The sequence below is a fragment of the Choloepus didactylus genome, chromosome 7 (genome assembly GCF_015220235.1).
Source record: "Choloepus didactylus isolate mChoDid1 chromosome 7, mChoDid1.pri, whole genome shotgun sequence".
Taxonomy (NCBI): Eukaryota; Metazoa; Chordata; class Mammalia; order Pilosa; family Megalonychidae; genus Choloepus; species Choloepus didactylus.
In genome coordinates, this window is record NC_051313.1 from 68,601,991 (window position 1) to 68,616,595 (window position 14,605).

A 14,605-nucleotide genomic window follows, 5' to 3' on the forward strand; every position below is an offset into this window, starting at 1 on the left:
TTCTTTTAAATGTTTGTTTTAGGAAAACAGGAGGTCAAACTGTTAATACAGAAACCAACCACATGTATATAGATGTGCTCTGTAACCACATTTCAAATACCAGAGGTAGGGTTATACGGTTTCCAAAGCATTTATACTATCTCCTTCAATCCTTGCAAGAGCCTTATGAAATAAAGAATGAAAAATGTCATTTTGCTTTGCAGATAAAGAGACAGGCTCAGAGAGAGAGAAATAATTTTTTAATAAAGTTTCAAGCCAGTGAGGGGTGAATGGGAACTGAAATTTAGACCTTTAGGCTTCCTGCTAAATGTTATTTCCAATTTCCCACCTTGAAAATTAATGCCAAAGAAAATTAAAAACCTAGGAATTTTTACTTCTTTGAATCTTGCTCTAAAGTGTTATACTACTACTTAAATATAGTAAATATTTTTAGGTTTATGTTTTAAGTAGGTAAGAATAGTACATACTTCAAGGATAAATAACTTTAGGTTATCCTTAATTTGTGAAAGTCCTTTATTAAAAGAGAAACAGAGAGGAATGGGAAAAACAAGGTGAAAAAAAAAAACCTACAAAAGATCACAGCATTACCTTATTAAGAATATTCAGAAAAACCTGGAGCCCCTAGCTAAACTGAGCTTCTAAAGGCTTTAACTCAAACTTTTAAAAGGCCTAGAACCTTATAAGTTTATCATAAACATAAACTTTTACTTCAGGTATTTTGTACAACTTATGAAGCCCTGAAATACTTAAAAATAGCTTTTAACAATTATAGAAATGCATTAGAGAGTATGACAGTTTGTCCAATTCACTTGTCTTCTAAAATATTCTTCTGAATATCGTACTCCTTTGAAATCTCTTCTGAGGAAATGGGGCATATGCCTATTTAAATTACTTCTTATTTCAGTTGACTGTGCTGGCACTTCTTCAATGAAATACATTTTCCCCTGGTTATACTTGTTGCCTCATTCTACCACTGAGGTTCAATGTGATTTGAACTTTTTTCTATTGCCAATACCGGCATTTATCAAGTGCAGACCAAGGACCACTAGTGGCAGGGCAGGCTATTAATACGTATCAATGCACACAAGCAAACATAAAGGAAGAGAATCTTGCTAAACAATGCATAAGAAGTCCCCCTCTAGGAAGGTCACAATGGACAATAGCATATTAAAGTTTCTAAGAAATCCTGCAGTAAAAATACCTGCTTAATTTTGTGTAATCCATACTTAACATATTTATTTGATCTGCTCTCTATTATACAAGAAAATCTTGAATTATCTTTTCAATGAAACCCTGATCTGTAAATAACATAGCATGATCATAAACCTAGAATACATTTTATATATATATAAAATCTTGATCCTACCAGGCAGTATTGGGGGTGGTTAGCATTATTCACATTTAGAGAATTATTAGTTTATTGTTTCTTTAAAGGAGCTTCCTGGTCAGTGCACAGCTCTGAACAAAGGGGATAAGGCCTAGACTACACAGGTATAAATATTTAAATACAGAGCAAATACCAATTTAATACCTTTTATCGTTAGATGCCAATTTCTCCAACTGGCTTCTCCAGATTATATCATCTTCTGTTTTATTGAAGAACATCAGCTTCACTTTCCTTAAAAGAAAAACAAAACAAAACTCAGAACTATTTCAATTACATTTAAAATATGCACAAATGGAAAGTCAAAAGGTGAACTAGGGTGAATTTGTGTGTGTGTGTGCCATTAGGTAACCAAAAGTACCAAACTGAAATGAAATAAAAGAACTAAATTAATAAAACAGCTAGGATTTGAGACAGAGTAAGAAATGGTGAATGAGGGAAAAGAACATCAAAACATGTCTATTAAGGTCCATTGCATATTTAATCAATTTAGAATACTTTACACTAATCTAAATTGTCTCACAAAGGATATTAAAGATAAAATTACATACCTGAGACTGGGTATATTAGTCAAAGCATAATTCAAAATTTTAACCATTGGTGTGAAGCCTGTTCCAGCTGCCAATAAAAAGAGATCTTCCAATTCTTGTAACTGGGATTTTCTAAAATTGCCCTCAGGACTGCTTACAGAAACAAAATCTCCTAAACAATGAAATATAAACTAAATCAGGAAAAGAGAAAAAGCAGGGAAACTGAGAAGGCAAAACACTGATGAAACACAAGATAAATGCTTAACTTGTAGACTACCTGTAGTGGTTTGGAGCTGTTTGTACCCCAGAAAAAAATGTTCTCAATCCACTCCTGTGGGTGTATACCCATTGTAAGTAGGACCTTTTGATGAGGTTATTTCAGTTGAAGTGTAGCCCAGCCACATCAGGATGGGTCTTAATCCTATTACTAAGCAAAATGAAAGAGACAGAGAAAGCCACAGAGGGAGCAGCCAGAAGCTGAACATCAGCGGAACCCAGAAGAGAAGGGAGAGGCCAGGAGATGCAGCATGTGCCTTGCCATGTGACAAGCAGGACCAAGAATCACCAGCAGCCAACCCCAGAATGCCACAGTCTTCAAGGAGAAAGCATCACCCTGACGATGCCTTGATTTGGACTTCTATCCTCAAAACTGAACTATCTGTAGGATAAGTAAGGTAGTCTCTGCTCTTAACTGCAATCATGTAAAGAAGGACTATATTTATTCTTTTAGTAGAGGTATGTACAAAGTGTCAGGTATTGGGGGATTCAGAGGAGGAGGGAGCTTAGAACAGGAAGTCATATTTTGTTTAGGACTTTAAAAAGGCACTTGACAGGTAAAGGGTTGATGGGCAAGGGTAAGGCAAATGGAGATGCTTATAAATTAGGATGACACATGTCTGGAACTGTGAGTAGCAAAAGTATTTTTGTGTAGCAAGAGATGAAGCTGGAGAGATCATGAAAGTCCTTATAAGCCATATGAAAGACTTAACTGGTATATGTAATGGGAAAAGCTGCAGGGCAATGTGATTAAATCTATTCTTGGGGCAATTTGGAGGTGGAACTGGAAGATGATGATTAATTGAAAGAAAAGTACTAGGTTAGAGGCAAGTGAGAGAGACCAGTAAGAGGCTAAGAGAGAAATAATGAAGGCTTGTTCTAAGAGGGAGGCAGAACGGATAGGGAGGAGAGGTTAAAAAGTCACTGGGAGGTAGACTCAAGTGGTCTGGGAAGAAGAAAGCAGGAAGACTCAAGGATGAGGCAAGTTCCCAGATTGGGTCAAGGATGAACAGAGATACTGCAGTAATAAAAATAGGGAATACAGGCATAAGTTTAAGCTGGATGGGACAAAACGAAGATGACTTTGGTTGTGGAAAAGTTGAGTTTAAGATATTTGAAACACCCAAATGGAGAGAACTATAGGGCAAGTATTACATGATCCAATCTATAGCACTAATCATGTAAATACACACATGCACAAAAATACTTACCAATCTGAAGATGATCAAGCTCTGGTGTGAATAAACCAGCAGGATAGATTTTGATCAAAAAGTACATGTATTTATTGTTGGGAAGAAGTGGTTCCTGGAAATCTGAGAGTAGGGAATCAGACACAGGTGTATATGGCTTCACTATTTCTGTACCTAGAAAAAGTCACAGCAAAGAAATTCAATTCTGAAAATATAAAAAGCTCTGAATGAGGATGAAACATACTAATTTTATGATGCTATCAGTATATATTTAAAACTATACACCTAATGTGTATATAATAATATGTTCTATATGTATATAGTATATGTATTTACACTTCAGCCTATATGTGCTGAAATGATTTTAACAAATCAATACTTTACCCGTAATATAAGCAGTCTATTTTTATTAAGTGTGCCATAAGCTACTAGTGATAATAATAAGGTTAATAATACATTCAGGAAACCATCTGTTCCTTAAGCATATAAACTTTGTAATGGGCTACAAGAAATGATATCAAAAGTTAACCACAGAGATGTAAAAAGATATTAATGTAATTTAAATTATACATCAAGCTTTTAACAATGTTTACCAGTGGCCAGTCAATCATTTGGGGGAGACAAAGGGAGAAATTTTACCTTTTACTTTATATAATTTAAGTTGCTTTAATGTTTTAATATACAATGTATTATTTTTGGTAACTAAATGAAAATGTTAATCCAACTACTGCTAAGAAGTAACATTTAAAAATAGGGGAAAATAAATATATATTCATGTTATATTGTGGGTAGCCCAAATTTCAGAGAGAATAATTACCTCACATTTGAAACATGACTCCAAAATAAATACAAAAGTAATCCATTTGTAAATTAAAATACATTGAAAATAACTGCACTGGGGAAGATGGGCAGCTATTGAATGGCAATCTGGCATTAGTGATGGTGAAGAAAGAAAACGTAATAGTGCTATTGTAGTATATTATATATCTACCAAATCCTGAGTGGTAATCTATTAGAATGGTTACTAACAACACTACTACTGACATACAAATGTTAACTTTTGCAACTTCAAAAAGTCAAGAAAATGTTGAACATCATTAAGAAGGCTTTTTAAAACAAGTATGTGAGGTAATTTTAGGATGAAAATGTGGGAATGAAAATTCACACAATAAGGAATACACTTGTAGAGCTTCTGACACTGGTAGATCATGTAAGTAAATCACATATATCATCCACTGATTTTGAGTATTATAAATTCAACTTCATAAATGACACAGCCACACATGGCTACTAAGAGATGCTGGTATGTGTTTCTCGTGGTTGTCTTCACGCACTCCCTTGCCTCTTTCCTTTAGGGTTCCGTTGGCAATAAATTTTCAATGCTGTAGAACCATTTCTCTAACCAATGGCAATTTCTTTGTTTCATACAATAACATGACACAGCTATAGTTCCAACATATAGGTACATGCATCCACACACCTATAATCTGTCTATTCACTAAATCTAGCTGCACAGAGATGTTTACTAGTGACTTAAGTGGTTGCTTCCTAAAGAGATCAGTACTGATTTTGAGCATTTATAAAAGAAGAAAATGTTTCCCCAAAGCCTCTATTTACCTTACCTGTAATAGCTAGCTTGAGGTAAACATGTTGCCCAATTGGCACCTGAAGATGAACACCTGGTGGCAGCATCACGCAGAAGAGCACTGTATCATGAGTAACAGCTTCCTTAGAAATCAACTGGCACTTTCTGTAGTACAAAGCTAGAAAGTGATTAATTTTCTCTTATTAGTGAATAGATTAAATAAGGATAATACTAGACCACTAAGTGAAAGCAGACACTCAGCTTTTGCTCTTTAGGGGACTTGAATTTTACTACAATGCTTATACATGTTAAAAATTCTGAAAATCTTACAATGTTAATTTTTTTCATTTTATTTCCTTCTATATGTATTTTCCAAAACCCGTAAATACTTCTATACTTTGAAAAATGAAACATAAAATGTTATTTCTTCCATGTCTGTTGACATAGTGTATTAAAACTCTTATATTTTAAGAAATTAAAACCTAATTTACTTTTTCTTAAATTCATCTTTTTGTAGTTACATTTTTAAACCTTACATTAACAGCTATTTAATTAAGTTATTCATGCAAAAAATATCTGATAACCAACAAGTTTTCATTCTAAAGTATTTTTTTATAGAATGGAAAAGTCTAAAAACTCAGCCTTTAAGATTTAACAATATTAGCAATATTACATTTTAGAAAAATCTCTTCGATAAAAAGGTAGGAAAATTATATGTTCTCATGTCTATGTTTGTGTATATGTATCATATATGTATATGAATTATAGAAAATTTTAACTGCCAAAAAGGACAAAAATCAAAAAGTATTATGCTTAAGGGTATAAGTTTTGATGATTTGGAAATTTAAGTAAAAAGTTGAGGATGCCAGGTTTGGGTACTAAAATATAAATAAACATAAGGAATCAGTTATTTCTACAAACACTGTAAAGGTTTGAAATTAATACATCAAATTCAGGAATTACCATTTGTATGCAGAGCAAAATAATACCATTTGGTTTGAAAAAAAACTTATAAAAGCTCTGAAAACATTAGTATTTTCACTTGAAAATTCTCTTTTGGACATAAACAGCATAGCAGAGTAAACTAATGATTTGGTTTGTTTCATTATTTCCTCTCTCATAAAACGTATTTACAGACACAGAAAAAATCAACCCTGATCAAGCATTTCTTATTCTAATTTTCTGTCTCTGTTTTTTTAACCTAAAAATATTTAAGTACACAAAACCTGTACACAAAAACCTGGGGGCATCATTTCGGGTCACCTTGTTCTACTGTCAAGGCATAGGCTTGGGCCAGATTATGGCTAAGGACACCAACCTGAAGCTATTATGGAAGACCTAATTCAGTACTAGACTGAATAAAGGGTCAAAGGACATAGGCCATCCACAAGGAAAGATGAAAAGTCAAATGATCTCTTTAACCCTTCCTCTAGGCCCCTGTTGGACCCAGGGTGAGAATACTATGTTTAAATATTTAAAAGTTATAAATAAGACAACTGTGAAATTAAATGTTTTTTGCTGTGCCTTGAAATAAATACCTCCGTAATATCCTAGAAGAACAGGTACAAATTTAGGATTCTTGAGCTTTTCTTTAGAGTTCCACCCAGGATGATGGTAGAGGGCTGAGAGCTACACCCCCAGTGACCATGTCTTACCTCCCTTCTCCTCTTACCCCTACCTTGGTCCAATACAAGTGTGCCTTATGTGGGTGTCACACCAGACCATATGTTCAAGCTTGTCCACAGCTCTCCACATAAATAGCCTCAGCCACTCCTTGGAAAGACCAAGGAAGATGCCTAGGTAGGCCCAGGAAGTAGATTTGGGGCTATCTGCAAAGGGAATTCTGAAGTTCCAAATTCCCAGACTGTGGTATTGAAGGAAAGATCATGAACTTCAGGTGGACTGTTCTTGGCCTTGCAAACTCCTTGCCCTGTGGGAGGGGTGTAGTTGGAGGAAATCCAGAGCAGAGCCCTTAAAGTGTGGGGTCCGGGGCAGGTACTCCTCTGCCCTAGTCTAAAGCCCCTAGTGCTTTTTTCTAATCAGATCTAGAGCATTCCTCCAGATAACTGTACTGCTGGATGCAAAGGTTCATCTTCTGACTTGATAATTTCTACTCTACCATCTGTCAGAAAGGATTTGCTATAGTAGGTATGCATCTCTTCAACTATACTTAGCACACAAGGAAATTTTGCTTACACTCATTTACTGACTTTCCTTGTTGGGGAGTTCTCAGAGGCTTCTTGGTATGTATAACACTACTGAGATAATTGCAATATTTTACCTATAAAAGCTTTCCATAATTTCAAAAAGCCATTCTAATCATAAGTTTAAAAAGTTTAAGAAAGTTTTTATCTTTCAATTGCAATGAAGAGAAAGCACAGACAGAAGGGAACTAATGAGGAAAAAGAACATAAAGCAGATGGTACTGACTACTTCAGTCCAGACAATACCATTAATTAAATGGCATGTTTTTGGCTTTGTTAGCACAGATCATTTTAAGTAAAGGCGAAACTGAAAATAAATATGAGATGATGGTGCTATAAAAACATAAGCTAGAAATATTTCTGCCCCAAACACTTTATTTTAATAAAATGTATATAATATTGAGATACTCAGGGTAACACTGAAATACTTAGGATAATATGATAATTTGGACACACTTTCTAAAATAAACTATATTTACTTTTCTAAAGAACAGAATTTTACAAAGTTAAAATAGAAAACACAGACACATGAGGATGAAAGATATTTTAACTGTAGTTACTGTTTGTGCCAGTTTGAATGTATTATGTCCCCCCAAATGCCATTATCTTTGATGTAATCTTGTGTGGGCAGACCTATCAGTGTTAATTAGATTGTAATTCTTTGAGTGTTTCCATGGAGATGTGCCCCACCCAACTGTGGGTGATGACTCTGATTGGATAATTTCCATGGAGGTGTTACCCCACCCATTCAGGTTGGGTCTAAATTAAATCACTGGAGCCATATAAATGAGCTGACAAACAGCAGGAACTCAGTGCAGCTGAGAGTGACATTTTGAAGAGGAGCTACAGTCAAGAGGGACACTTTGAAGAATGCACAGAAGCTGAGAGAGTAGCTGCAGATGAGGGACAGTTTGAAGACAGCCGTTGAAAGCAGACTCTTGCTCCGAAGAAGCTAAGAGAGGGCAAACACCTGAAGAGCAACTAAGAGTGACATTTTTGAGGAACTGCAGCCTCGAGAGGAACATCCTGGCAGAAAGCCATTTTGAAACCAGAACTTTGGAGCAGATGCCAGCCATGTGCCTTCCCAGCTAACAGAGGTTTTCCGGACACCATTGGCCATCCTCCAGTAAAGGTACCCTATTGTTGATGACTACCTTGGACACTTTATGGCCTTAAGACTGTAACTTTGTAACCAAATAAACCCCCTTTATAAAAACCAATCCACTTCTGGTGTTTTGCATTCTGGCAGCATTAGCAAACTAGAACACTGTTCAACAATTTTATTAACATATTAATAAAATGACCGTAAAAGAATGTATATTAAAGGCCTTCTAATGAATTAATGAAGTTAACAGAAAGAGATATAGATAAAAATGACTAAACTGTTTTCTTGCAATTATTACAATTTGCCAGGTGATTTTAAAACTTAGCAACTAAGGGAAAAATCTGCTTTTCCTGGAGCCATGATTTGCCTATAGATTGTTCATCAAAGTCATCTGCACCTCAAAAATGTGAGACCAGATTACATTCTCACCATTTATAAAAATAAACAATAAAAGCAGAAGCAATAAATAATGGTGTTCCAAAGTTCTGTTGTATATCTTCTATTAGATACTTATTAGAATCTGTGGATTATGAAAGCTAAAAGGAACTATTCGTAATTATGAAAGTAATGTAGTCCTTTTTTAAAATTTATTCTAAAAGCATATGAATTTAGTACATAAAAACATTTTTATTTTTAAGGTATATATGTTATATGTGCACATATACATATATATCCATACCACATGTGAACACACACATATATCAGTTTCTGTAAATGAGCAAGAGATAGCAAATAACTTCCCTTCTCGCTGAAGTTGTATGAATGATCATTTGATTTGTGGTTTCAAGCAAGAGGAGTGTTACAGATGTCAATGTTATGAAGTCATATTCATAATGAAAGAACTCTATTCCACCATAGTCCTAAATGCCTTTAACTTAGTATAAGAAACAGATTGTAGTCAGGCAATGTTATAATTTACTCATTAATTTAAACACTTATTAAGCACCTATTACATGTTGATCTATTATTTTAGACATTAGGGATGTAGCAGTCAACAAAACAGAAGCATCACTTCCCTGAGGGTAAAGACAGACAATAATCAAGTTAACAAATAAACTCATTCTTTCCTGTAAAGTAGATGCTATGAAGAAAAATAAAACAGGGGAAAAGACTGCTATTTTTAATGAAATTATAAGAGAAGGCTTATCTGATGAGGTGACAACATTTGAGCAGAGGCCTAAATAAAGTGAGGAATGAGCTATGCAAATAGCAGGCACAAAGGTCCTGAATAAAGAGCATGCTTGAAACATCTGCAGAGCAGCAATGTCTGAGCAGGGGCAAGAGTGGTAGGAGAGGTAGGCAGGGGCCGGTGACTTAATATGGGAACAATTTACCTCTTAATAGGATGAAAAGCCATTTTCATCAAGGGAGCAAAGGAGTGATACAATGTGATTTCCATTTTTAAAAGGTCACCCTAGCATATGTGTAGAGAATACATTGTGGAAGGTGAGTTGAAACAATGAGACCGGTTAGGATGATCCAGGAAACACATGATGGTGGCTTGGACTAGGGTGGAAGCTATCAAGGTGATAAGAGGTGGTCAGAATGGATATATTTTGAAGGCAATCCAATAAGATAATAGACTGGATGTGGGTTGAGACAAGAGAGGAATCAAGGATGACTCCTAGGCATTCGGCCTAAGCAATCCCATAAATGAGTTATTTTCCTAGGGATATGAAAAACTAGGAAAAGAGCTAAGTCTTCAAGAGTTTTGTTTTACATTTTAAAAATTTAGCCAGATTAGACTGTCAACTGTAGATGTTACATAGGCAGCTGTAGCTCAGGGGAGAGATAAGAGCTGGAGACCAATGTAGAAATAATCTATGTATAGATGGTATTTTAAACCTTGTGCGTGGAGTGGATTTCCCAAGAAGTGGGTATGAAGAGAGAAAAGAACCAATCCTGATCTCTTAGGAAGTGGGTGTGGGCAGATATAGGGTTGACCCCTGGGGCACTCCCAATATAAGAAGCTCTGGAAGGAGGGAGAGCCGCCTAAGGGCAGTGAGAAGGAATGGCCAATGAGGTAGGAAGAAAACCAGGAAGGTATGCTGTTTTCAGTAGCCAAGCAAAGAAAATGTTTCTGGACAGTGATTAATTGGGTCACATGATGCTCTTGAGGACAAGATGAGGACCAAGAACTGACCACTGGCTTTGGTAAGATGTAGGTGTGAATGAGTAGGACAAGAGAAGTTTCAGTGCAGCAGTGAGAACTAACTTATTAGAATGGATTTAAGAAAAATGAGCGTTGAGAAAATGAAGATAATTAAAATTAAAATAGTGTTACCAACTTCTTTTCAAAGCACTTTAGGGAAAGGTCTTCCCAAGCAAAGTCTTCAGTGGGAAAGAGAACAGAAAGAACACTGGACTATGAATCCACACCGCCTTCAATCCAGAGCTCCTTCTTGCACTCAGCACACATTTAAAGCACTTAACATACACTTCTTTTCCCTGCTGAATACTGAGGCTTAGAGAAGTTATAAAGCTTACCTAGAGTTACAGAGCAGCTGTAGAAGATGTGGGATGGGAAAAGAAGTATTAGGGTCTCTTGCCCCAACTTAGTACGTCTTATTGAAAAGTTTGAGAACCATTGTTCTAGACTAGCAATAAACATATCCTAATGAATTCACGAGTCTGAGTTATAATTATTTTATCAGTTTTCATCATGTTAAACATTTGTAAAGCGCTGGAAAATATTTTATTCTCCTGTTTTATTTTTTAACAAAGTAAATAATTTTTTTTACTCCATTACAGTCTGCACTGTCTATCCTGTGTTTCTTCAGTTTTCATATTTGGGCCATTCTAATAGAATTGAAAATAAGATAGCAAGATGCCAAAGCATCTTAGAGTTATTGTACAAGTAGCAACTTATAGTTGCTGAACAGAAGAGGCAAGTTAAGGAGAGAGCAAAGCACAGTAAAGCTTTTGTTTGTTATCCATAAAATTTCTTCATTTCTAGTAATTCTGAATGCTTCTTTTAGGCAGTAAAGAAATATGAATGTACAGGCTAGGGTTGGGGAGATGTGAGGGGAATACTTTCCACTCCTGCAAGAAGACCTATTTATTGCAAGAGCAAGGAACTTGCCTACAAAATCACATGCCCAGTAAAAAGTCCAAATTAAATGAATGCTTACAGTGTGTTGACAAGTACACAGATCTCCACTCTGTGTGTATATGGTGTCAGTAGCTAGGGAGTCCTGGTGAAAGTATTGGTCAAACCAAGTGAAACTAACATTTTTCAAGGTAAAAAAATTAAATATCTGCAACTTCATATGGTTCAACCTGAATTAAAAAGACAAATTACAGAGTCAACATATATATATTATATATAAACATGTATGTATATATACATGTATTTCTAAGCTAAAGCCATATAAATGGCTGTTCGCATATCAAAATTGTGGCACAATTAAAAAAAATCTCCTTTATAATTTTTTATCCAAAGGCTAGTAAATTGAGTTATTTGATGGCAAATCTTTAAAATTACCTTTGTCTGGTGATCAAAGTCTCCATATTTAAGGCAGCTGCAATCAAATTAAAATGTTAGGTTGGTCAAAGTGTCAATATTAGGAAAGCTATTGGTAATGGATAGTGGTGATGGCAGCACAACATTTTGAATGTGACTGACACCACTGAATTGTATATTTGAATGCAGTTAAAAGGGGAAATTAAAAAAAAAATCAGCATAGGACCACAACATAGTGAACCCTAATGTAAACTATGGATTATACTTAATAGCACAATTATAGTAATATTCTTTCATCAATTTTAACATAGGTACCACACTAATTGCAAAGTATTAATAATGGGGGAAGTATATAGGAACTCTATTTTCTGCATGATTTTTCTATAAACCTACAACTTCTGTAATAAAATAATTATAAAAATGTCCCCATATTAAAGGCAACAGCAATTATATTAAAATATGAGGCTGAGTACAAAAATAGCAACCCAATTGTCTATTAGTTTTCTGACTGTTAACAGACAAGTTCCTCAGCCATCATATTGCATACACACACACACACACACACACACACACACACACACATATCTACTCATGGGGAAAAAATAATTTAAAGCAACCCACTTATAAAAGGCAGCATGGCTCCAATTTAAAATATCACCTATTACATTTGGATTAAAGGTGAAAATGAAAGGGTCGTTTCTTTAATCAATGTTCTTTGCTATTTTTGAAACTTTTGTGTAAATTCTAGATTTGACATGAGAAGGTACTGTTTTAAAAGTTTTCAACTAACATGCCTATTTTCAATCTAAAATTCATTTAACTAGGAAACTTCAATAAGATATAGTCAGCATGCTAATTATCACAAAAGTCAATTATTTCAGTAATACATATTGAACCTAAGAAGCACATGATAGGCTGTAAACATTTGAGGTTATTAATAGCAAGTTAGTCACAATTCTTTGACAATGTATTTAGCTTTGCTAGTGAATGAATAAACCATTTTTTGAGGAGAATGGAGAAAGAAGAAATTATTTGCTAACTGAGTCAAACAAAAATATCTACTAAACTCGGAGTCATTTTCAAAGTGGAAAACTACTTCACTGGAAAATACATCCATGTTTCTAATTTCAGACAAGAAAGCTAAAGCTGATTATGGTGTAGGTCTCAAGGAAAAATTTACAGCAGGGATAAAAGAGTTCATGGAAGTCTCAGGCAATTACAGAGAAGAGTCCTTGAGCAATGGTCATCCTAACTATTTCCAAATCAAGCTCAGCATTGGTTCTCTGTATTATTTATCTTCGGACTTGGCATTCATCTGGTTTGCTGTGATTTTTCGATCACTAGAATTTTCAGATAATTTCAGGGCAAGAGATTTCACTCTCACAATCTCTCTTTTCATTTTCATTATCTCTCCTATTTTCTTCTGATGTGCTTGACCACACTATTATTCAGTGTGATCTTACTTAATGCAAAACTTAGACCTGCTGCTCTGGTAAAATTAATCTATTTGATCTTTCCTACACATATCTTAAATTTTCCTTTCTATATGACCTGCAAAATGCCTGGCACAACAAATACCTAGTGATAATTTGAAGCTTTACCTGGGAACACCTTCATGGTATTGTTTTTTATGAATGCCTTGTACTCCACTTCCAAAATGCTACTCAACATTAACCTCCTTTAGGTAATCACTCATGATCAAACCCATCTCAGTTCAGTTGGGCTACCTCAGAATATCTTCAGTTTATACTCATCACTTGTACTTGTTGACCTGTTTTTTTATAAAAGTATTCTTCAATCTCAATTTGTGCATGCTCGCTCTTCCATCTGGGAAAACAATTTATAATGCCTTTTATTTGTTTCATATCAGAGTGCCTAAAATAGTCTTCTACACACAACGTATACTCAAATTAAGACTCTCTGATTTTTTCCTTGAGAAGTAAAATATTATCTATAAATATACTTCAGTAATTTTAGATATGTATAATAATTTTAAATATCTAAAGATGGTAAACTGAATTTATGCAGTTAGTTCCTTCTGAATCCCCCTAAAATGCCAGCAAAAAATGTGCATGTGTTTGGTTGTTTTTTTAAGGCATAAACCTACGAAGATGAAAAGAGTGAAAATAAGAGACAAAAACAACAAAACTTTAGGAGCTGACAAGGTAAAGATAACTGGTAACTGACTCAGCAGACCTGAGAAAGCTGAATTCTAAACAAGTTTGTCAATAACAAAACCAATTTATAATACAAAATTCCTTTTAAGGCTGAGAAACTGGGAGAATCAAGCACCTCTGGAACTGAGAGCAAATGTGGGGCTAAAAACACTTTCTGGATCAATGTTCATTTAAGAAGCTTAGAGGCAGGGCGGAGCTGCGCTTCTAATAGGTGCTTGCTGTTTAGCATAATGTGGACATTTACATGTTTCATTAAAACTTCCAGCTCAAATGGTAATAGTTTGGGATAGAATAAACCAGTAAAATGTTGATTCTTGGCCATTTCAGTGATTTAAGCATGTCCTCGTATCTTCTCTAACTTTATGGCACATGAAAGACAGCTGACAGAATGCACTATCTTTTCATCGATTTAATTGTGGACCTGAATTATCACCTGCTTATCATATTTACGTATCATTTACTTAAAGAAGAAAAAATTACTACTTCCGAATTTTTCTTTGCTTGCTTTTGCATTAAGAATTTGAATCTTTGAGTTATTTCCAGAAGCGCTATATAGATTACATTTATTTCATAGAAAAAAAAAATGGTCAGTTTTAGCTTCCCCTTATAAGTTTTTTTTTTTAGATGACATTATATTAATACGTGGGACAGTATAAACATCATGGAAGAAGGGCCCTCTGCTGTCTGATTC

The 14,605-nt window shown here is 34.8% G+C and overlaps 1 protein-coding gene across 1 annotated transcript in view; it reads right to left on the minus strand.

Moving 5' to 3' along the window:
- LOC119539371 (cytochrome b5 reductase 4) overlaps window positions 1-14,605 on the minus strand; it is a 96,617-nt gene that overhangs the window by 10,565 nt on the left and 71,447 nt on the right. The window contains exons 11-14 of the mRNA XM_037842887.1: window positions 5,003-5,143; window positions 3,402-3,554; window positions 1,936-2,086; window positions 1,532-1,618 (exon numbers count right to left, since the gene is read on the minus strand). Of these exons, the coding sequence (XP_037698815.1) occupies window positions 1,532-1,618; window positions 1,936-2,086; window positions 3,402-3,554; window positions 5,003-5,143 (532 nt within the window). The remainder of the gene's footprint in view (window positions 1-1,531; window positions 1,619-1,935; window positions 2,087-3,401; window positions 3,555-5,002; window positions 5,144-14,605) is intronic.